At 42.4% G+C, this 18,336-nt stretch overlaps 1 protein-coding gene and 1 long non-coding RNA gene across 5 annotated transcripts in view; one reads left to right on the top strand and one right to left on the bottom strand.

The window, feature by feature from the left end:
• LOC119500221 overlaps positions 1-11,553 on the top strand; it is a 70,440-nt gene extending 58,887 nt beyond the window's left edge. Inside the window, exons 2-3 of the long non-coding RNA XR_005209579.1 lie at positions 8,128-8,334; positions 11,330-11,553. This is a non-coding gene — a long non-coding RNA (uncharacterized LOC119500221). The remainder of the gene's footprint in view (positions 1-8,127; positions 8,335-11,329) is intronic.
• The window catches only part of satb2 (SATB homeobox 2), a 59,721-nt gene that overhangs the window by 4,880 nt on the left and 36,505 nt on the right, over positions 1-18,336 (bottom strand). For 3 of the 4 annotated variants that reach the window (XM_037789845.1, XM_037789846.1, XM_037789844.1), the window contains 8 exons: positions 17,834-17,957; positions 17,217-17,319; positions 14,944-14,994; positions 14,260-14,855; positions 13,071-13,283; positions 12,172-12,258; positions 11,342-11,494; positions 8,110-8,304 (listed from right to left, as the gene is read on the bottom strand). In XM_037789845.1, the coding sequence (XP_037645773.1) occupies positions 8,110-8,304; positions 11,342-11,494; positions 12,172-12,258; positions 13,071-13,283; positions 14,260-14,855; positions 14,944-14,994; positions 17,217-17,319; positions 17,834-17,957 (1,522 nt within the window). The remainder of the gene's footprint in view (positions 1-8,109; positions 8,305-11,341; positions 11,495-12,171; positions 12,259-13,070; positions 13,284-14,259; positions 14,856-14,943; positions 14,995-17,216; positions 17,320-17,833; positions 17,958-18,336) is intronic. The other variant, XM_037789847.1, reaches the window with a different exon arrangement.

The following is an 18,336-nucleotide window of genomic DNA, read 5'->3' as shown; positions in this document are numbered from 1 at the left end:
GGGGGTCCTCTGGCTGTCAGGATCAGTGTGAGGGCTGTTTGACAGCAATGAAGGAGGGCAGGATGAAGTGTTGGGAGGGGAAAGTGGGGACTTTGGTTGTTTGTCAGAAGGTAGTGGCTGTTGTGAGAGCGTTGCGGTCGTGTCCCGCCCGCTCGCTTTAAGAGCAGGGAGGGGCCTCCCCACTGGAATGCCCAGCTATAAATCTGTGGCGCATTAAAATTAAAGGACCCACATAAAGATAATAGTCATTCGCTTTTCTCTCCCTTCTCTTCAATAATAACAGGGTATTACTTAAATAATATTGAGGGCAGGCCAGACCATGAAATTGCTCCGATTTCATTCGCAGGGGCTTTATGTTCAGGGGGAGAGAATGACCAATTTACAGGAATTCAGTAGGTTTTTTCCTTTTTTTGTCATTTTTCTCTCCTTCCCCCACATCTTCTGTTTCTTTCACACAAAGTGACGGCTTTAGATATTGAGAAAAGACTGTAAGAGAGACATAAAGACATGTACCCCTGCCCTAATGAGGACCACACAGCCACAAACATCCCACTTACAAACTTACTGAGACACTTAATAACTAAATTGAGGGTAAATCACGGAGGGGATTGTGAAACCTACCGTCTCCCCATCTACACCGTCATCATTTCTACGCTTATTTGGGCTGACAGCAAGGACTCTTGGATCAATCGCCACACACACACAGACGCATGCAACAATGGCGGGTCTGGTCTCCCTCATGCACTAATGATGATGTTAGAGAGCAGAGCCAAACACACAAGGCTAGTTGGAGTTTATCTCTCCTCGTGTCTCTCTTCGTTCGAATGGTCATCCTCTTTCTTCTGTGCTCAAACTCGTCTTTTAATACCTTTTTAGTTTTTCTCCCTTTAGTGTCTTTTCCTTCTCTTCTTCTATGCTTTTTCCTTCCTTCCTCCGCCTCCCTCTCCCCCTCAGTTCTAATGCATCAGGACACTAATGAAGTGGACCTCTGCCAAGCCAACATGACTCCACATCCAAATCAGCCCTGAACTGGTGGATGCCAGGAGCTCCCACCCCCACCTCCCCCATGTCCTCCACCTCCACCTCCTTCTCGCTGCTGTCCCTCCCATTGTAACTCCCAGCTTTTTTACACCTCCTGTGTCTATTTGCCTTGTGCTCTTCGACCTCTATCGTCTGTAAATCAGTACACCGCAGATATTGTTTGTTACAGTCTTCAAAACACGCATTAGTTAAGGTGAGACTTATTATTTTTCTTCAGAATGGGTGGACTCGGACGCATAAATGTGTAATGTAATGTGTGCAGAAATCTAGACCCCGGTGCATAAATAGCTTCTACACTTTCTTACTGGAGCATTTTCTGACATTGCAAGATGACTTTTGGGTAATCAGTGTCTTCTTACAGTGCAACTTTGGGAAGCATAAAATCCAGGTGAAAATCATTAAACTGCCTCTTTCGGTAAATATGATTAACAAACTGAAAAACAGTGAGCCTTAGTCATATGTCATGGAGGGTAGACAATTACAGAGAAATGTAACCAACCATAACTCCTCCTCCAAACTAAATGACAAATAAAGGTTGTGTGTTATTGCCTTCCAAAATGATCCATCCCCCGTCTGCAAGACAACATCACTTTCCAGTGAAAGTGATTCATATGACTGTTTTGTGACCTGCCACCTCTATAGTTAAGGTTCGGTTAGGTTTAAGGATACTTGGTTGATGCTAAAGAAAGATGTTGGTTTGGGTTAAACAACCACTTTTGTTAAGGTTAGGGAAAGGTCGTGGTCATAGTTCAAAGACGACATTGACTGTTCATAAGAAATAGAAACATACGAAGAGAGGCCTCCTAATGGTGACTACCCATAAAGTGAAAATGGTTTTTCCTCGTCAAACTTTAGCTCAAGATTGGGGCTTTATTTAGCCTCTTTCGCAACAAGCTAGTATGATATGTTTGGAACCAATAGATTCCTTAGGTTTAGGTTTTGTAGTTTCATATGATACCTTCACTGTAGCTTTAAATCTGAGCCTGTTGATTTGCGTAAACGCGTTAACTTTGACAGCCCTAGTTTTACATTAAATGATCCAATATATGAAATGGGTTAAATTAACCAACTTAGTGTAAGATGGTAAAATGCTGCTTGAGAAATAATACTACAATAATACATTATATAAACACACAAAAGGGCCTTTTTTTTATGGATAATGAGTACTTTTAACTGTTAATACTTTTACATAAGTACGATTTTGAATGTGGGACTTTTACTTGTAGTGTAGTATATTTTAAGAAGCGGTAGTGCTTTTAGTAAAGTTACTAAAGTACTTCTTCCACCGCTGCATAACACCGTGGTGTTTAAAGTGACTGATGTGCCCTCGCTGGTAGAGTCATGCTCATTCATTTTTTTCTAATAATGTTTTTGCAGAAATAACTACTGAACAGTACAAAGTTAGTAACGTCAGTAGAAGCTTGCAGTATATTTGTCCCTTTTCACCTCCCTCCCTCCCTCTCTGGCTTTTTACTCCTCCCATCTCTGACCATTACACTTTGGAAGAGACTACATGTCACTTCGGAGCAACACAATACAGCCCTGCTCTCCCCAAAACCACAAGCACTGGAGCCCCGCGGCCAGACCAGCTCTTCTCATGGCATGATTCAATATTCCTGAAAAACTTCTCTCCGTCTCACTCTTTCCCTCCCTCTCTCTCTCTCTCTCTCTGTCTCTCTCTCTCTCTCTCTCTCTCTCTCTCTCTCTCTCTCTCTCTCTCTCTCTTTCTCTCTCTCTCTCTCTCTCTCCTGGCAGAGCTGTGAGTGCTCTGCAGTAAAATGAAAAAGTTTTCTTTTAAACGTAAATCAAGGCAAATTACGGCGCAGAACTATGAAAGAATTATAGAACATGAAATATTCATCTTCTCCTTAATGAGCTCTGGTCCTCCTGGGCCCCTAACTCTCTCTCTGTGTTGTGGTGGTGGTGAGGGGGGGGGCAGTGTATGACCACCAGAGACACCATTAACACAGAGATAAATATGTAATGAAGGAAAAATCACTTTTCTGTTAGTTTTGTGCATGACTTCACCTTTCCTGTTAATCAGTGTGTTTCTCTGATTTTCTCTCTTTCTCTCTCGTATTTGAATATGTGTGTGTGGTTGCGATTCATGAGGACTGGATCCGGGCTAAGGGGAGTAGATGAGTCACTGCACATTTCCTTTTTTTGCAAAATAATGTTTCTTTGATGAAAAACTGTATACACGTAATGTTATTGAGGCTAGCTGGGAGTGCAGCTGAGTGTGTGTTTATGTGGTCATATACAGTATGTGTGTGTGTGTGTATATGCATGCACACGTTTATTTTTTCCTCGTACAAACTGTGTGTGGTATTCATTCCATTTATCTGCAATTAAACAATTAAGTTAATTGTGGTTTGCCAAAAAAGCCCAAACTCCACCCTGCAACAGTAAATAAGAGGCCACCGGGATGCACTAAAGAGAGAGAGAGAAAGAGAGAGAGAGAGAGAGACAGCTACTTCCTCTCAAACAAATAGTTGTAGCATTAACAGTCTTTACCCAAAGGTAAAATAAATTATGATATATTTTGGGAGGAATTATTTATTGTCACAATGACAGAGAGGAAGGACTTCATGTTTTATGACCTTCAATAGATTTTTCTATCGATGATTAATGGTACTATTGAACCATTAGTTGTCATGGTTGCTAATATAATGTGTTATATCTTTGATTTCACCTGTTCCAGACACTTTATAAGGTCATTGTGGTCCTATATATTAGGGGTGGGGCAAAAAATTATTCACCTATGTATTGCGATTTTTTTAAGATTTTGAAATAATTTTTTTTAATGCAACAATCGATATATTTGCTTCTTTTGAGTCTATGTGGAGGTAGAAGGAAGTTAACGCTTTTATTGTTGTAGTCTGAGTAATGTGACGTCATATCCGTCAAAACAAAACGCAGTGAGCCGAAACGACAAAGCAGAAAAAAGCGGAGGTTCCGCGTGGATACGACCTGCACCCTCACATGTTAAATCCACAGTGATAAACACTACACATCCAGTAAAGTATGGAAACACTTTGGGTTTCACACATCGGCAGGAAAAGCAGAGCTAGACATCACGGCTAAAGCTGCATGCTAACTCTGTCATGGACAGGAAACGTTATCGTATTGCGGTAACGTGCGGTCAAGCCGGCCGTCGCTCTCATCTCCGCGGTCAAATTGGCCGACGCTACGACTTTAATGCATTCAAACGGCCCCGATGGAGCCGACCATGGATGTATAGAGAGAACGGAGCTGACAGGAGAGCTAGAGACGGACATGGCGAAGTTAGCGGAAGTATACACGTGTGACTACGTCCGGTTTTTCAAAATAAGGTGTTAACAAAGAAAACTGTATAATATACAAAATACATCTATAGAAATAAGATTGATTGTATTATATTCACCAGAACTATAAAACATTACATGTCCCTTATAAATTAAATAGAAAATACCACTAATTTGTGAGGGAAATGTCTTTTATTCTTTGATTTTTGGGTTGCTGGAAAAAATGTAATAAATAATGCCTGACTGATATATTTGACTTCAGGACATCTCTGACTACATACATTTGGAAAATCAAACATTTTTACCGTATCAATTTTGAGATTTTCCAAAGTAAAAGTCCCTGGAGTGTATGATTCAACTTTTTCCCATCTCTAGTCTTACAAAAGTTAATAAAAATCACAATAAGTCGTAATATTGAATCCCAATAGTTAAAAATCCGCACCCAAGTATCGTGATGGTATTGAATCGGGAGATAGGTGTATCGTCCCAGCCATAGCATTTACCAGGCAGTGAGGGTCTAATGAAGGGACATTATCGAGTTGCATTATGGGAAATACAGCCGTTTCGGCGCTTGAGCAATATAAGGGACTACTGTAAAAGTCAGAAATCTCGGCCTCCGCTGCACCAATTTTGACCAATCTTGCTTTAATTGGCCTCTCGTCTCTTTATGGAAGTGCAACACTAAATGGCTCACACTTGATAATCACCTTAAAAGAGAGATATGACTTTTTCACGGTGTTGACAGGAGCAATTTGTTGCTGCTTGGCAATAAGCGCCTTTGTTTGCAATGTCAGTAAAGCACCTTTGGATTGAAGTGAGACAGGGAGAGAGAGAGGAGGAGGAGGAGGAGGAGGAAGGGGGCAGTAGTTGTTACGTCTTGTTCTAGTCCACCACTCCTGGGCTCTCAGCCCCAGTGAGCGGTCATATACACACACACACACACACACACACACACATAAACAACCCCTCGACTTGCAGCCCGAAATCAATTTAGCAAAAACAATAAAGAAATTATTTATAAGGGCAGACTCTGCCAAATTAGCTGTGGGACGCACTTAACTGCTAAAGCCGTATGAATAAGAGCTGTGGAGCGAGCACCAGGACCGTGTCAGTCATGAAGAAATGTGATGCTGCTGAGGTTACTGACATGCAAACACACACACACACACACACACACACACACACACACAGCACCTGCAGACTTAATAGACACACAGTGCGAGATCTCCCAAAGCCCCCCCAACATGCAGAAAATGGCTCACGCTACTGTACATCCAGGCCAGTCCACACACACACACATCGCGGGGGTACAGCTATGTCTCAACGCCACATTCATATTTCATGTGTATTGTGGTCGGTTGCTACAGTTTTAGAGACCCTCTTATTGTCCGCAACACAAAGGAGTGCTCACATTACCAACTATCAGTGTGAGATGCTGTGTATGAGCATGTGTGGCAGATGGGACACATGTGTGGTCTGTGGTGGCAGGCTGGCTGGAGCCTGAGGTTTGGTGAGGGGGCTTCATCTGGGACGTTGGGGGGTTTGAAGACAGCATATTTACACACACACACACACCTCATTTCCCATTAATAAATCACCAGTGTTTCGCCACAGTTCATGTCTCTGAAGGTGGGTGGGGGGCGTTGGAGGGGTTACAACATGGGCGTTATGAGGGTACACTTTATTTTTAGTCTTTGCTGAGAGGAGCAGAGGAATGTGTTAATGGTGCCACCACAGCTTCCTCCCAGTCTTCCCATCAGCCTTTAATACAGAGCTCTGAATGGGACGAGAGGGTAAAGATTGCTTGGTGGTGGTGGTGGTGGTGGTGGAGTTGGAGGAGATGCTAAATGGGAAGTTTCAGCATTTGCCTGTTTTTGATTTATGGCATATGGTACGTACTATATGTGGGATATAATAGCTCTGCGTTGGGGGGCTGGTGGTTAGAAATACTATCTCTCAACCGGAAGTGTGTTTGAGCAACCAGTGAATTCAGTTTGTGTGGATGACCTTTGACCTCTTTACAGTGGAGTCATTTTCTGTTGTTGTTTCTCTGGAGTCCAGCAAAATGGATTTAAAGGAATAGTTCAACATTTTTTGGGGGAAATGCACTTATTTGCTTTCTTGTAGTTGATGAGAAGATCAATATCACTCCTAAATTTGTAGCTGGAGCCTGCAGTCCGTTAGCTTAGCTTATGATAAAAACGGCTCACTAGTTAATATGTTATATAAGAGGACACGTTGCGTTGTTACAGAGGCTTACAGTATGTGCCGAACTATTTCTTATAATATTAGGTTTGCCAAAACAGACTCCGCTCAAGGTCAATTTAGTTGCTATTCTGGAGCTTTCTATCAGATCATATTCATCAGCAGATAATTTGCCAGTTGTCATCAAAAAAATGTCATAGTATAGTATGACATAAAACATCATAAAAAAGGTTGTATGCCATAAAAAGTAAAAAATCTCATAGTATGACATTAAAAAATATCTGTAAAATGTACCGTAAAAAAATCCTAGTATAGTATGACATTAAAACATGTCAGTAAAATATAGGATAGTATGACATAAAAAGCCATAACAAAAGTCATAGTATAGTATGTCATAAAAAGTCGTAAAAAAAGTTGTATGCCATAAAAAGTAAAAAATGTCATAGTATAGTATGACATTAAAAAATGTCAGTAAGATATAGGATAGTATGTCATAAAAAGTCATTAAAAAAGGTAATAAAGGTCATAGTATATAGTATGTCATAAAAAATATCAGTCCAATATGTCATAAAACGTTATAGTATATAGTATATCATAAAAGAAAGTCAAACAAATATCATAGTAAAGGTGTTTGCAGTAGAGGCCTAGCAGAATGTTATTAAGGACGAGTGTCTGCTGAAGTCAGAGTAGAATCATCGTTTAACTGCAAAGGAAATAGTTTATCTTAGGGCACTATGTATAAAACTACCAACCATCCAGTGAACTGGAGTACAGAGCCAACCAATCAGAAAGTGTACATAGAGTGTAAGAATATGTTTGTTTGTATTGTCTTATTTTCATATTTCCGTTGTGTCTGCTACTTAAATAGCAGATAAGGTATTATCTATACAGCCTGAGAGAAATAAAGACGTGTTTCAGTGGGAGGGTTGCAGTAATGACAGAGGACAACACGTCACTGTGTTTCCTGCATCGATCTCCCTCAGCCCTCCTTCGGCCTCGGCCTCCCTCCTCACTAACTAATGGGGCATTTCCTCCAGCACCACACCACCCAGCAACACTGTTTACTCTTCCGTCCACTGGGGCACGCACGCACACACAAACACATGGGCACACACAACGAGATCAAACAGTACAGTACACCAAATTAATATAATGAGGAATTAATAACAGCGGGTGTGGTCTCTGACGGCGGAGAGATACGGTTTCATCCTTTTCTGTCTTGTAAAGTGTGTGTTCAATAGTAACCATCACTATCATGGTGGGAAGTAACTAAGTACATTTAATCAAGTACTGAAATTAAGTACAATTTTGAGGTACTTAACTTGAGTATTTACATTTTCTGTTACTTTATCCTTCTATTTCACTACATTACAGAGGGAAATATTGTACTTTTTTACTAGGGATGGGACAATACACCTATCTCCTGATTTGATACTATCATGATACTTGCTGTGCTGATTCGATATGTATTGCAATTTTTAAGTCAATTTCAACAGATGTAATGCATCTTAATGCCAGGTGTTACATCCACCTGGACATGGAGATCTGAGGTGCAGCTCTAAACAAGTCTGATTCTTACCTGTGTGTCCTGTGGCAGGTGGAGGACGGTGTGCAGCCTCTCGGAGTGATGGTGTCTGGACTCCTCCTCGTACGCCAGGTCTCTGTCGGGCTGCGGCAGCGCCAGGAACCTCCGGATGGTGCACAGGTTCTCCCACAGGGTGCGGTTCTCTGGGCTGGGGTTCTCCTTCCACCGGAGCAGCTCACACAGCCAACCCTGGAGACGAGACGGAGACAGAGAAAGAAGGTAAGGGTGGACAGGAAGGAATACTTACATATTTTGAGAAATACGCTTTTTCGTTCTCTTGCTGAGAGTTAGATGAGAAGATGATACAACTCTCATGTCTGCACAGTAAATATAAGGTGATAGACAGTTAGCTCAGCTTAGCATAAAGACTGTAAACATAGGGAAACAGCTAGCCTTTTAGTGTAAAAGCGATAAATTGTGGATTTACAGAGGGTTATGTGCAGTAGAGCTGCAATGATTAATCAATTAGTTGTAAACTATTGAAATTATTCTGCAACTATTTTGATAATCAATTAATCAGTTTGAGTATTTTTTTTACAAAATAAAGTGCAAAATTCTCTGATTGCAGCTTCTTAAATGTGAATATTTTCTGTTTTCTTTCCTCCTCTATGACAGTAAACTGAATATCTTTATGTCGTGGACAAAACAAGACATTCAAGGACGTCATCTTGGACTTTGGGAAACACTGATCGACATTTTACACCGTTTTCTGACATTTTATAGACCAAACAACTAATCGATTAATTGAGAAAATAATCAACAATGAAAATAATTGTTAGTTGCAGCCTGTGAGGTTGCCAGGCAACCAGCCTTAACTCCAGCCAGGCTAGCTGTTTCCCCCTGTTTCCAGTCTTTATGCTAAACTAACCTGCTGCTTGCTGTAGCCTCATATTTGCCATAATCTTCTCATCTAACTCAGCAAGAAAGCAAATAAGTGTATTTATATGATAAAATGTTAGACTATGCTGTCTTATGAACACATTTTGAAGGACGTGTTCCCCCTAAAAGAATATCGCAGTGGCCCATCCTTGTATTTCCTGTTTTATGAAGCGTTTTATGAGCCTTCTCCGGCTCTGGAGCCCAAGAATCAACACCTCTTAACTACTAGCACTGGGTGGTGAAGGAGGACCATGAGAGAAAGGAGACAAAAGCGAAAAGTAAGATGGGAAACAACAGACAAAGACAAATATGAGTGGAGGGAGATAAAGAAGTAACAGAATTAAAGTTGAAAAAGTTAGAAATGCGCAGTGTGTGTGATGTAAATGTAGGAGAGGAAGATGGGGGGAAGGAGAGATGGAGAAGATTCAATTATATCTGCTAGACTGGTTCAGTTTGTGACACCAGCTGTTGTGTTCAACCAGCCACCTCGGGCAGCATGCACCGCTAATAGCCTGATCATCTCTCTCTTCCTCTCTCTCCGTCCTTGCGGCCAGCTGCAGCAGATGGGTGCACTGAGCCGTGACCCTCAGCCACCCCCAGACCCACCAACCTGGGGGACCTCCCTAACTGCACTCACACACACACAAGCATGCATGTACTGTATACATGATGCATGCATCTCTACATATTACCGTTCTCACGCTTACACCTGGTAACGCATAGACACATGTTTGAATGGACAATATCCATAAATGAAGGGATTTAGCTCCGGTGTGTTTTTGCTCTCTTTATAAAAATATTTTAAAGATAAAATAGTTTTTTGTTATTGTTTGTACGCTAAGTAAGCTAATCGAAGATAATCGATAAGGTTATGAGTAATGTGAACGCTACTAGAGTCGAAGTTTGCTGTGCCATGTTTAGATTTTTTGAAGTGGGGTTGTATGTGTACTCCTCACGATCTGCGTCGTAAAATTACTGCTTTTGTGAATGGAGTCTGGTGGCTTTGAAGAGAGCGATATAACGGCTTCAGATCCCCGTCAGAAAGGGCTGTCTGACGACGAGGTAAAGCAGCTGTGGACGGGAGCAGCAGAAAAACATATTTTAGCCACCTAAAAAAATCAACATCAGTTTGAGTGTACGTTATATTGACGGGGGACTGAAGCAGTTATCTATGCTCTCTTTAAAGCCACCAGACTCCATTGACAAAAGCACTAATTTTACCCCGCAGAACACAGGAGTTGCTGGTCTACCGCTACAACAATCGGTTAGTTAGTTTGTGTTATTGTGTGACTTTTGGATCCGAACTAACGTGGGCGTCCACAGCAGTACATCGCTTAGCTTCCCTTGCTGACCGCCATCTAGGTTACTGTATGTAATATACTGACCATAAGGATGTGTATATACTGTATATGTAGCAGCGTCATCATGCAGGAACCTATGTCTGGTCATGTGGGGAAAAGTTTTTAGAACATACGTACTTCGACCAACATTTTCCTCCTTTTGTTCTAAAAAAAAAAAAAACATCCACACAAGCACTGTTTTAAAAAAAAGCTACGGCGTCTATGTTGTGGGAGTGCTGCGTTGGATAATGTAGCAGTGACCTCCGTAGTGCATTCTGACGCATCTGTTCCTCAATATAATGGAAGAGAAACTGTACATTTATGTGTAAGCATGTCAAAATCTCACCCTCTTGAAAGCCACCAGACTCCATTCACAAAAACAGGAATTTTACCTCACAGAACTTGAGAGTATTCATACAACCCCACTTCAAAAACTAACCTAGTTATTTACAAACTTAGCAGAGCTAACTTTGACTCAGCTAGTGCTAACGTTCACATTATTCATAACCTTATTGCTTAGCTTACTTTTGGTAACCGACACCACTGCGTTTTGCTTTACGGCTGAGTGGGCGTATCCATTTGAAAACTAATTATTGCGATGCCCTATAGAAGTTACCAGCGGCTCACTGTGCTTGTGTTCAGATTCAAGGAATAATATGCTTAATATTTCAGATAATTTCTAGAGAAATTAAGAAAAACATGTATTCATTAAAATAGCTCCAGTTCTGCAGTAAATCACGTTATCAGAGCTCTGAGGAAACAAAACAATCCAGAGCTGTTCATCATCAACTCAGTGACAGGTGATACAGTTGATGACTGAGTGTGTACGCCGTGGCAGCGCTCCAGCTCTGGTCTCTGCAGTAGTGTGTTTTGGCTCCTAGTTTTGTGGTTTTTATGAGCTTGTTTTGATATACATATTTATCAAGCAGTGAATATCTTAATGTCTTGACTAAAAATGCTCCTTCATTCCTCACAGCCAACATCTTTTTCCCCAGTGATTCCCTCACCTGGCTCTTGTTGGCGGCGACTTTAGCGAACAGCGCTTGGGACACCTTGGCTCTCTTCATCTCCTGCTGAATTTCGTCGTAGATGCCTGACGTAATGTTGACCAGCGACTCCAGCTTCAGCGAGAGGTCGGGGACCGGGCCGCACGGCTTTGGCTGGAACAGAGGATAAACACGGTGATGTAACGCACAGTATTAAAGGGACTCTGAATGGTTAATGTTTAACGAGGAGACGCCATCAGATAAGTTTGGATGGCAGGAAATATCATACAGATTCTTCTAAAGAGATTCATCCACAAATCATTTGTTTACGTATGAGAGGAGGTTATCAGCTGGCGATCTGAGAACAGACGTGTTTCCCTGTGCGAGCATCAGCTGCACATCTGCAGCGCACGTCTCCACATGAATTTTGTTTACAGATCAAAGTCATTAAGTCGTCCTCTTTTGTCTTTCTTTGTTGTTTCTGTTTGAATGAACATGTATTGGCTCTCAGAGAGCTTGTATACACAGCGTTTGAAGTCGTCCACAAGACATGTACAGACCAGCGAGCTCACATTCCCTCAGTGTAAACGATGCTGAGATTATTTTACATAGACATAATAAGAATAGCACAGCCATGAATGGGCATCAGAGGGAACATCTTATCACTGAATTGTTATGTGCACATGGAAAGAAACGTCCAAATACTGCATAATGTCCTTTATGTTTACAATATGCTCCTATGATGCTTTGAAGCTGTTTTTCCATTATAAATGGGATTTGTTTTAAGACACAGTGCATGACGTGCTGCAGTCTGCTCCGTGAGGGCGAGTTAAAGATGGTTGATAACTCACCGAGTTGGAGATCTTAGCCTTGTTCTTCCAGATGGAGGCCCAGGTATCAGGAGTGATCTGGTCATCCAAGCCCCTCTCCCACACTTTCTATGAACACACACACACGCAAGACACACAGCATGTTACAATCACATGTTTGCATCACATCATCTCAACAACACCACTGACTACATGTAGGGTTGGGTAGTAACGGATTACGTGATCAGATTACAAAGAATAAGTAACTACAAATAGCGATTACACTTTTTGCAATTAGTTTATAGTTGCATTGTCAAGGATTACTTGATTATGTCTTTAAAAATAAGCATGTTTTTGCAAGGCTAATTTGATTTCACCAATTCTAACTGCCGAATATGTTCTAACCAAGGCTGTCAAAGTTAACGCAAATTCATTTTAACGCCATTAATATCTTTAGCGGGTTCAGTTTTAAAGCTAGAGTGAAGCTACTGGCACCATATGAAACTAGAAAACCTGAGGAATCCATTGGTACCTACCATGTCATACTAACTTGTCAAGAAGGAGGTTAAATAACGCTCCAAACTTGCGCAAAATTTTGTCAAGGAAAAACGGTCATGGCCATTTTCAAAGGGGTCCCTTGACCTCTGACCTCCAGATATGTGAATGTAAATGGGTTCTATGGGTACCCATGAGTCTCCCCTTTACAGACATGCCCACTTTATGATAATCACATGCAGTTTGGGGCAAGTCATAGTCAAGTCAGCACACTGACAGCTGTTGTTGCCTGTTGGGCTGCAGTTTGCCATGTTATGATTAGAGCATACTTTTTTTGCTAAATGCAGTACCTGTGAGGGTTTCAAAAATTGTCATGTAATTTGTATTCAGTAACTGACTACATTTCAAAGTAATCTGACCCACCACTGGCTGTGTAGTGCACTAACCTGTGAGAGGCGTGGCGGTCCAGGGTTGGAGGAGTTGGAGGCGGGGAGGCCGACCGTAGGGTTCATGGTGCGCTCTCTCTCCTCCTGGTAGATCCGGTCTCTCTCGCTCTCAGACAGGATCAGGAAGTTCTGCATCGCTTTCAGATTCACCAGCAGAGACTGCGAGGCGGTGCGAGGGTCCTCCTCCTTCCGCAGGATCTCTGATAACAAACCCTGGACAGAGAAGACACACGAGAAGACACATTTACTCTGTGAACTTTACAGGAACCAACAGTCCAAACCTCAACATTATTACAAATAAATAAAAACAATTATAATAACTTAAAGGAAAAGCAGGAAATCCTCACATATCAGAAGCTGGAACAATACTGGTACTTGTCAATTAATCAACTAATAACTTCAGCTGTACTTGTATTAACTGTTGGGTAGTTTAATTTATAATAATAATATAATTAAATAAAACATTTTATAATCTCTTGATATGTTTTTTACGCAAAAAAAAAATTGTAAAGTAACTACAGCTATCAAATAAAAGTAGTAAAAAGTACAATATTTCCCTCTGAATTGTAGTGGAGTAGCAGTACAAAGCAAGTAAAGCACAAGTATCTCAATATTTGTACTTAAGTGCAGCACTTGAGTTAATATACTTAGAATATACAGTATTAGCATATAGGTTGGATGCTCACACAAATACACAGACACACACACACACATGCAAAACCTGACTGAAACACACCTGGCCTCTATACCAACAGGTCTACCTCCATTACATTGGTCTAATGGGGCGTGTGGTAACCAGTTTAGCACAGGCTGAATGCATCAGGTGTTTGTGCTGCTGCGAGGGCGGGGAAGGAGACTCAATGACCCAGCGAGCTACCCTGCCACGCTTCCGCTAATCCCACTGAAAATACCATGAGGTGGGTGACCACACAATTATAGTCTATCAGTATCTATTTATTTATTTCTATCAAATACGGCGACTATCTTTTCTCACCTGAACTAGAACTATGATCTGTTTAGTCTGACTTACAACAGGATGATCTATATTATTATTCAGATTATCTCCATCCTTGTTTATCTGACGCTACTCTCTCTCATCCTTGACGCGTCACCTTGCTTCTCCTCTTCCTCTGATCATTTCACCACCACACTGTCTCCTAATCTTGACCAGTCTGTCCTGTATTCCTACCTGTGTGCGGTTGAAAGCCACACGGGCGAACACGGCCTGGGAGACACTAGCTCTCTTCAGCTCGTCTCTGACCTGCTGGTAGATTTCACAGGAGACCTCGGAGGACGAGGGGTTGCTCCCGGGATGGTCGCCGACGCCTTTGGACGAACCCCGAGGGATGGGCGGGTGGTTGAGGAACTGCTGGTTGATGGCCTGCGGGTGCTGATGGGCCAGCAGGCGGCTAACGGCTAGTTGCTGGTTGATGAGGTGGGCCATGGCGAGCTGTTGACGCACCATCTGCGGGGAGAGTTGAGGGGAGAGCAGCCCACCTGGCCCCAGCAGGGGCTGCAGGGAGCCGGGTGGAGGCGGCGGGGGCGGATGAGGCACCTGGCCCGTACGGAGAGGAGGGCTGTGGTGGAGGGGGCCGTGGGGCGACGGCTGCTGTTGTTGGGGAGGAGGAGGCTGCTGAGGCTGCTGGGAGGGCGACTGCAGATCTCCAGACACCGCCTTCAGGAGGGGGCTGCCGGCTCCCAGGTGACTGAGCTGGGCCAGGCCGGCCAGGTGAGGAGGAGGTCTCTGGCCCAGCACGCAGAAGTCGGCCATGGTGTCTCTCTCTACTGGAGAGGAGAGGAAAGGAGACAGTGAGTGTGGTCAAACAAAGAAAAACACCTTCACATGAGCAGAAAGATCGAGAAGAGTCGTTACTTTTGATGTCAGCAGGATCTCGTCCGGCCCACATCTTCTCCAGGTAATCTACTGCTCAACAAAACACAAAGACAATCAGTCAGAAAGGAAAGACCTGATGATGTTGATTTATATATATGACCAAACGGTTGACAACAATCTCACCTCAAGGTCCATATAATGAAACTTGAAGTTCAACTTTTAAGCCAACATTAACAAGACGTCCTCCAAAAAATGGAAAATTGAACATCTGCTGGTGGAGCGACCTTGAGTTGAGATTGATTCGTCAGCTGCTGTTTCCAAGTAAAGAATGAACTTTGAAGCTCATGAACGCATTTATATAAAACTCCACATACAAAAAATTAATATTCGTTGTCAGGAAAAATCCCAGCTTGTCCAGTTGAGGGAGTTTGTACCTATTACACCTATCCTCCCGAGCCTCTAGCTCTGAGCGGCAGGTGGAGCAGCCAACGTGATGTTATGAATCCTACTACAGTGAAGGCATGACTCGCCCTACTCTGCCTCTGATTGGCCTACAACGATATTCTTACCCTAACTCTAACCAATCTCACTCCTCATGCCTAAACCTTACCAACCCAACCAACAAAGGCCGCAAGTACTAGCCAATCAGAGGCAGAGTAGAGCAGGCAATGCCTCACTATAGCAGGATTCGTAATTTATCTTACCACTCGCCCTCGCGATCTCTCTTTCTCTGTCGTTTTTTTAATGAGTCGGGAGGCCGACAGCAGAGCCTAACTTTACATTCAATTATATCAAACAAAGAAAAATGTTCTCCCCTCGTCCTAAATCGATACTACAATACTTCCTTGTTTATGAATGAAGCAGTACACGAGTTGAAAGTTCCCCCGAAAATGTCCCCGGAACTTAATTTAGACCAAACACAACAAGTTCAAAAGGTTGAACTTGTCAGCAGCGAGGTCTGTCATCACCCCATCTTCTATCTCTCTCTCTCTCTTCCTATATCCATCTTTCCGTTCAGGCTCAGTGTTTAATGTGATGATTATAGAGTAGCTTCTCAGGAGGGAGATGGGCTGATGGGGTTGATGAAGAGTCATTACAGATGATTTGTTTTGAGTCAGACGACCATGTTACTGAATATCTCAGCTGATCAGAATCACAGTAGATAGACATTGATCAGTCTGTAACGCTGGTTCTCAGCCTTTTATACAGGGCTACATTTACTTCTACCCTTCATCCCAGGTTGCACGTCTGAAGCTGGATTCATACTTGATTCAAGGAGTCATCGATACCTACAGCACAGGTTTTGATTTATATCCAGCGTTGGATTTCACCCGTTGAAAGCTCCCCTGCAGCGTACGTGATCAAGCCACCGCGCTTGAATTATTCCCCACAGTTAAATGTGTTTACATTCTGTTATTTACTTTATGATATAGAGCGACTGCGTATGCACCGCCTCGTCTCTTTTACTGAATAGGAGATCACTGACATGCAACCGCTGTGTTTACATTCAGTCATTCATGGCCAGCAGAACATAGATGTGTGTTACTGAAAAGCAGAAGACTACTGAGCCTTCTTCTACTTCCTAATCTATCAACAATCTCCACTGGTTTCGTCTCGGAGTTGTTAGCAAGTAGTTCAGTAGAAAGAGGACTTTTCTCCTCTCAGATTGTTTAATTTGAATTAACTGACTCAGTGAATTTGACACTGACCGCTCTTGTTCATCAAAAATGCATTTACAAAACAAGACGGACATTTTTTTTTTTTTTTTAATGGAACAAGTAGTAGCAGACACAGTGAGCTGTTAGATGAAGAACTGCAGGCGACAGTCTGCACAGCGAGGCAACCAACTACTTTCACATTCACTGTTCGCAGACTCATGCCGTGTGCAGCATCACAGAATGATGGAAAAACAATAGTTTATTTTGTTGCCCCCAGTATTCTGAGACCTGTAACGTTAGTATTAAACCACATTTGCTGTTACCACCGGTAATCGGTGTCGTCAAATCAACCAGGACTGAAATCTTACGGATCGCCACTTTAACGCTTCCGGGCTTCCCACGGTAACCTCCGGGGTTTAACATCACAATGCTATGGATATTGTTGGTAATTACCTCGGGCAGAGTCTGCAGAAATGTTGACTTATGGAACGTGTACACAAATATCTGCGAGAGAGCCCTCAAGCACTCGACGAACTGACAGTGGGACAGCGCTAAACCCTCACAGACTTTACAGGAACATTGGGATTGGACCGTTTACAACCACTGTAAGAGTGTTCAAAGGAGTTGGACCACTGTCTCTCTGTAACATCTCACCTTTGATTTTCTTATACTTCTTGTACCAACGACCAAACTCCTGGCATTTGGCGGTGGAGACGTTGGCGTAGTAGGAGCTGTTCACTATGGAGGAAATCATACTCTGAGAGAAGAAAGAAAGAAAGAGGGGAAAGATCATTAATAACCAACGTAATATGAAATGCGTACACTCACGCAACAACCTCATGGCATGCTCACATAAACACACACACACACACACACAATAGAAATAGACAAACATTAATCATCATGATTGGAAGCCACCCATGGAAACTCAAGTCAGTACGTTGCAGAGAGAGAATCTCCAGCCACACACACATATGCTTGCAATTGATCAACACCCCCACCAGAGCTGCATTTAAACACAGTTTGCACATACACACACGTATAAATCTCACACAGCAGTCATTACGCGACGAGGATAGAGGGCTAAACATGCAGCTGGGGAGTTTAACATGATTGAGGAGACAGTGCTTAATTTTGTGGTGTGGCGTTTAATGAAAATGAAGCAATAATCAATACAAAGCATGTAGGAGTCATTCTAGATGTCTTTATCATTTGATGGAGGTTGAGGAACGTGAGGTACTATGTGTTGTTGTTGTTTATCCAGTTGTTACCTGTGATAGAGGACACTCTTTGGCCAGAGTGCTCTGGTTCATTTCCTTCAGCAGCTCTTTGAGAGCGTTCCTGACCGTCGCGTGGTTCCACTGTTCACAGGGCAGATCCTCCAGCTTTGAAAAACTACAACGAGCCAAAACCACACACACAGGAGTCAGTTACATCTTTGACTTTAATAAGTCAAAAGGACAGTTTGACAGTTAAACAGTGACAGTTAAAGGAATAGTTTGACATTTTGGGAAATGCACTTTCTTTCTTGCAGAGTTAGATGAGAAGATTGATACCACTCTTGTGTCTTCACAATGAATATGAAGATACAGCCAGCAACCTGTTAGCTTAGCTTAGCATAATGACTGGAAACAAAGGGAAACATCTAGCCTTGTCTGTTTGCCCAAAGGTACCAAAATCCATCTACTAGCACAGAAGTGTAAAAATGTTACATCCTAAGAAATCAAACTAATTTACAATATCTGTATCTGCCGACCCCCACACCTCAAAAAAT

Source organism: Sebastes umbrosus, chromosome 13 (assembly GCF_015220745.1).
Source record: "Sebastes umbrosus isolate fSebUmb1 chromosome 13, fSebUmb1.pri, whole genome shotgun sequence".
Lineage (NCBI taxonomy): Eukaryota > Metazoa > Chordata > Actinopteri > Perciformes > Sebastidae > Sebastes > Sebastes umbrosus.
The sequence above is the reverse complement of the archived record's forward strand: the minus strand, read 5'-3'. Positions and strand labels throughout refer to the sequence as shown.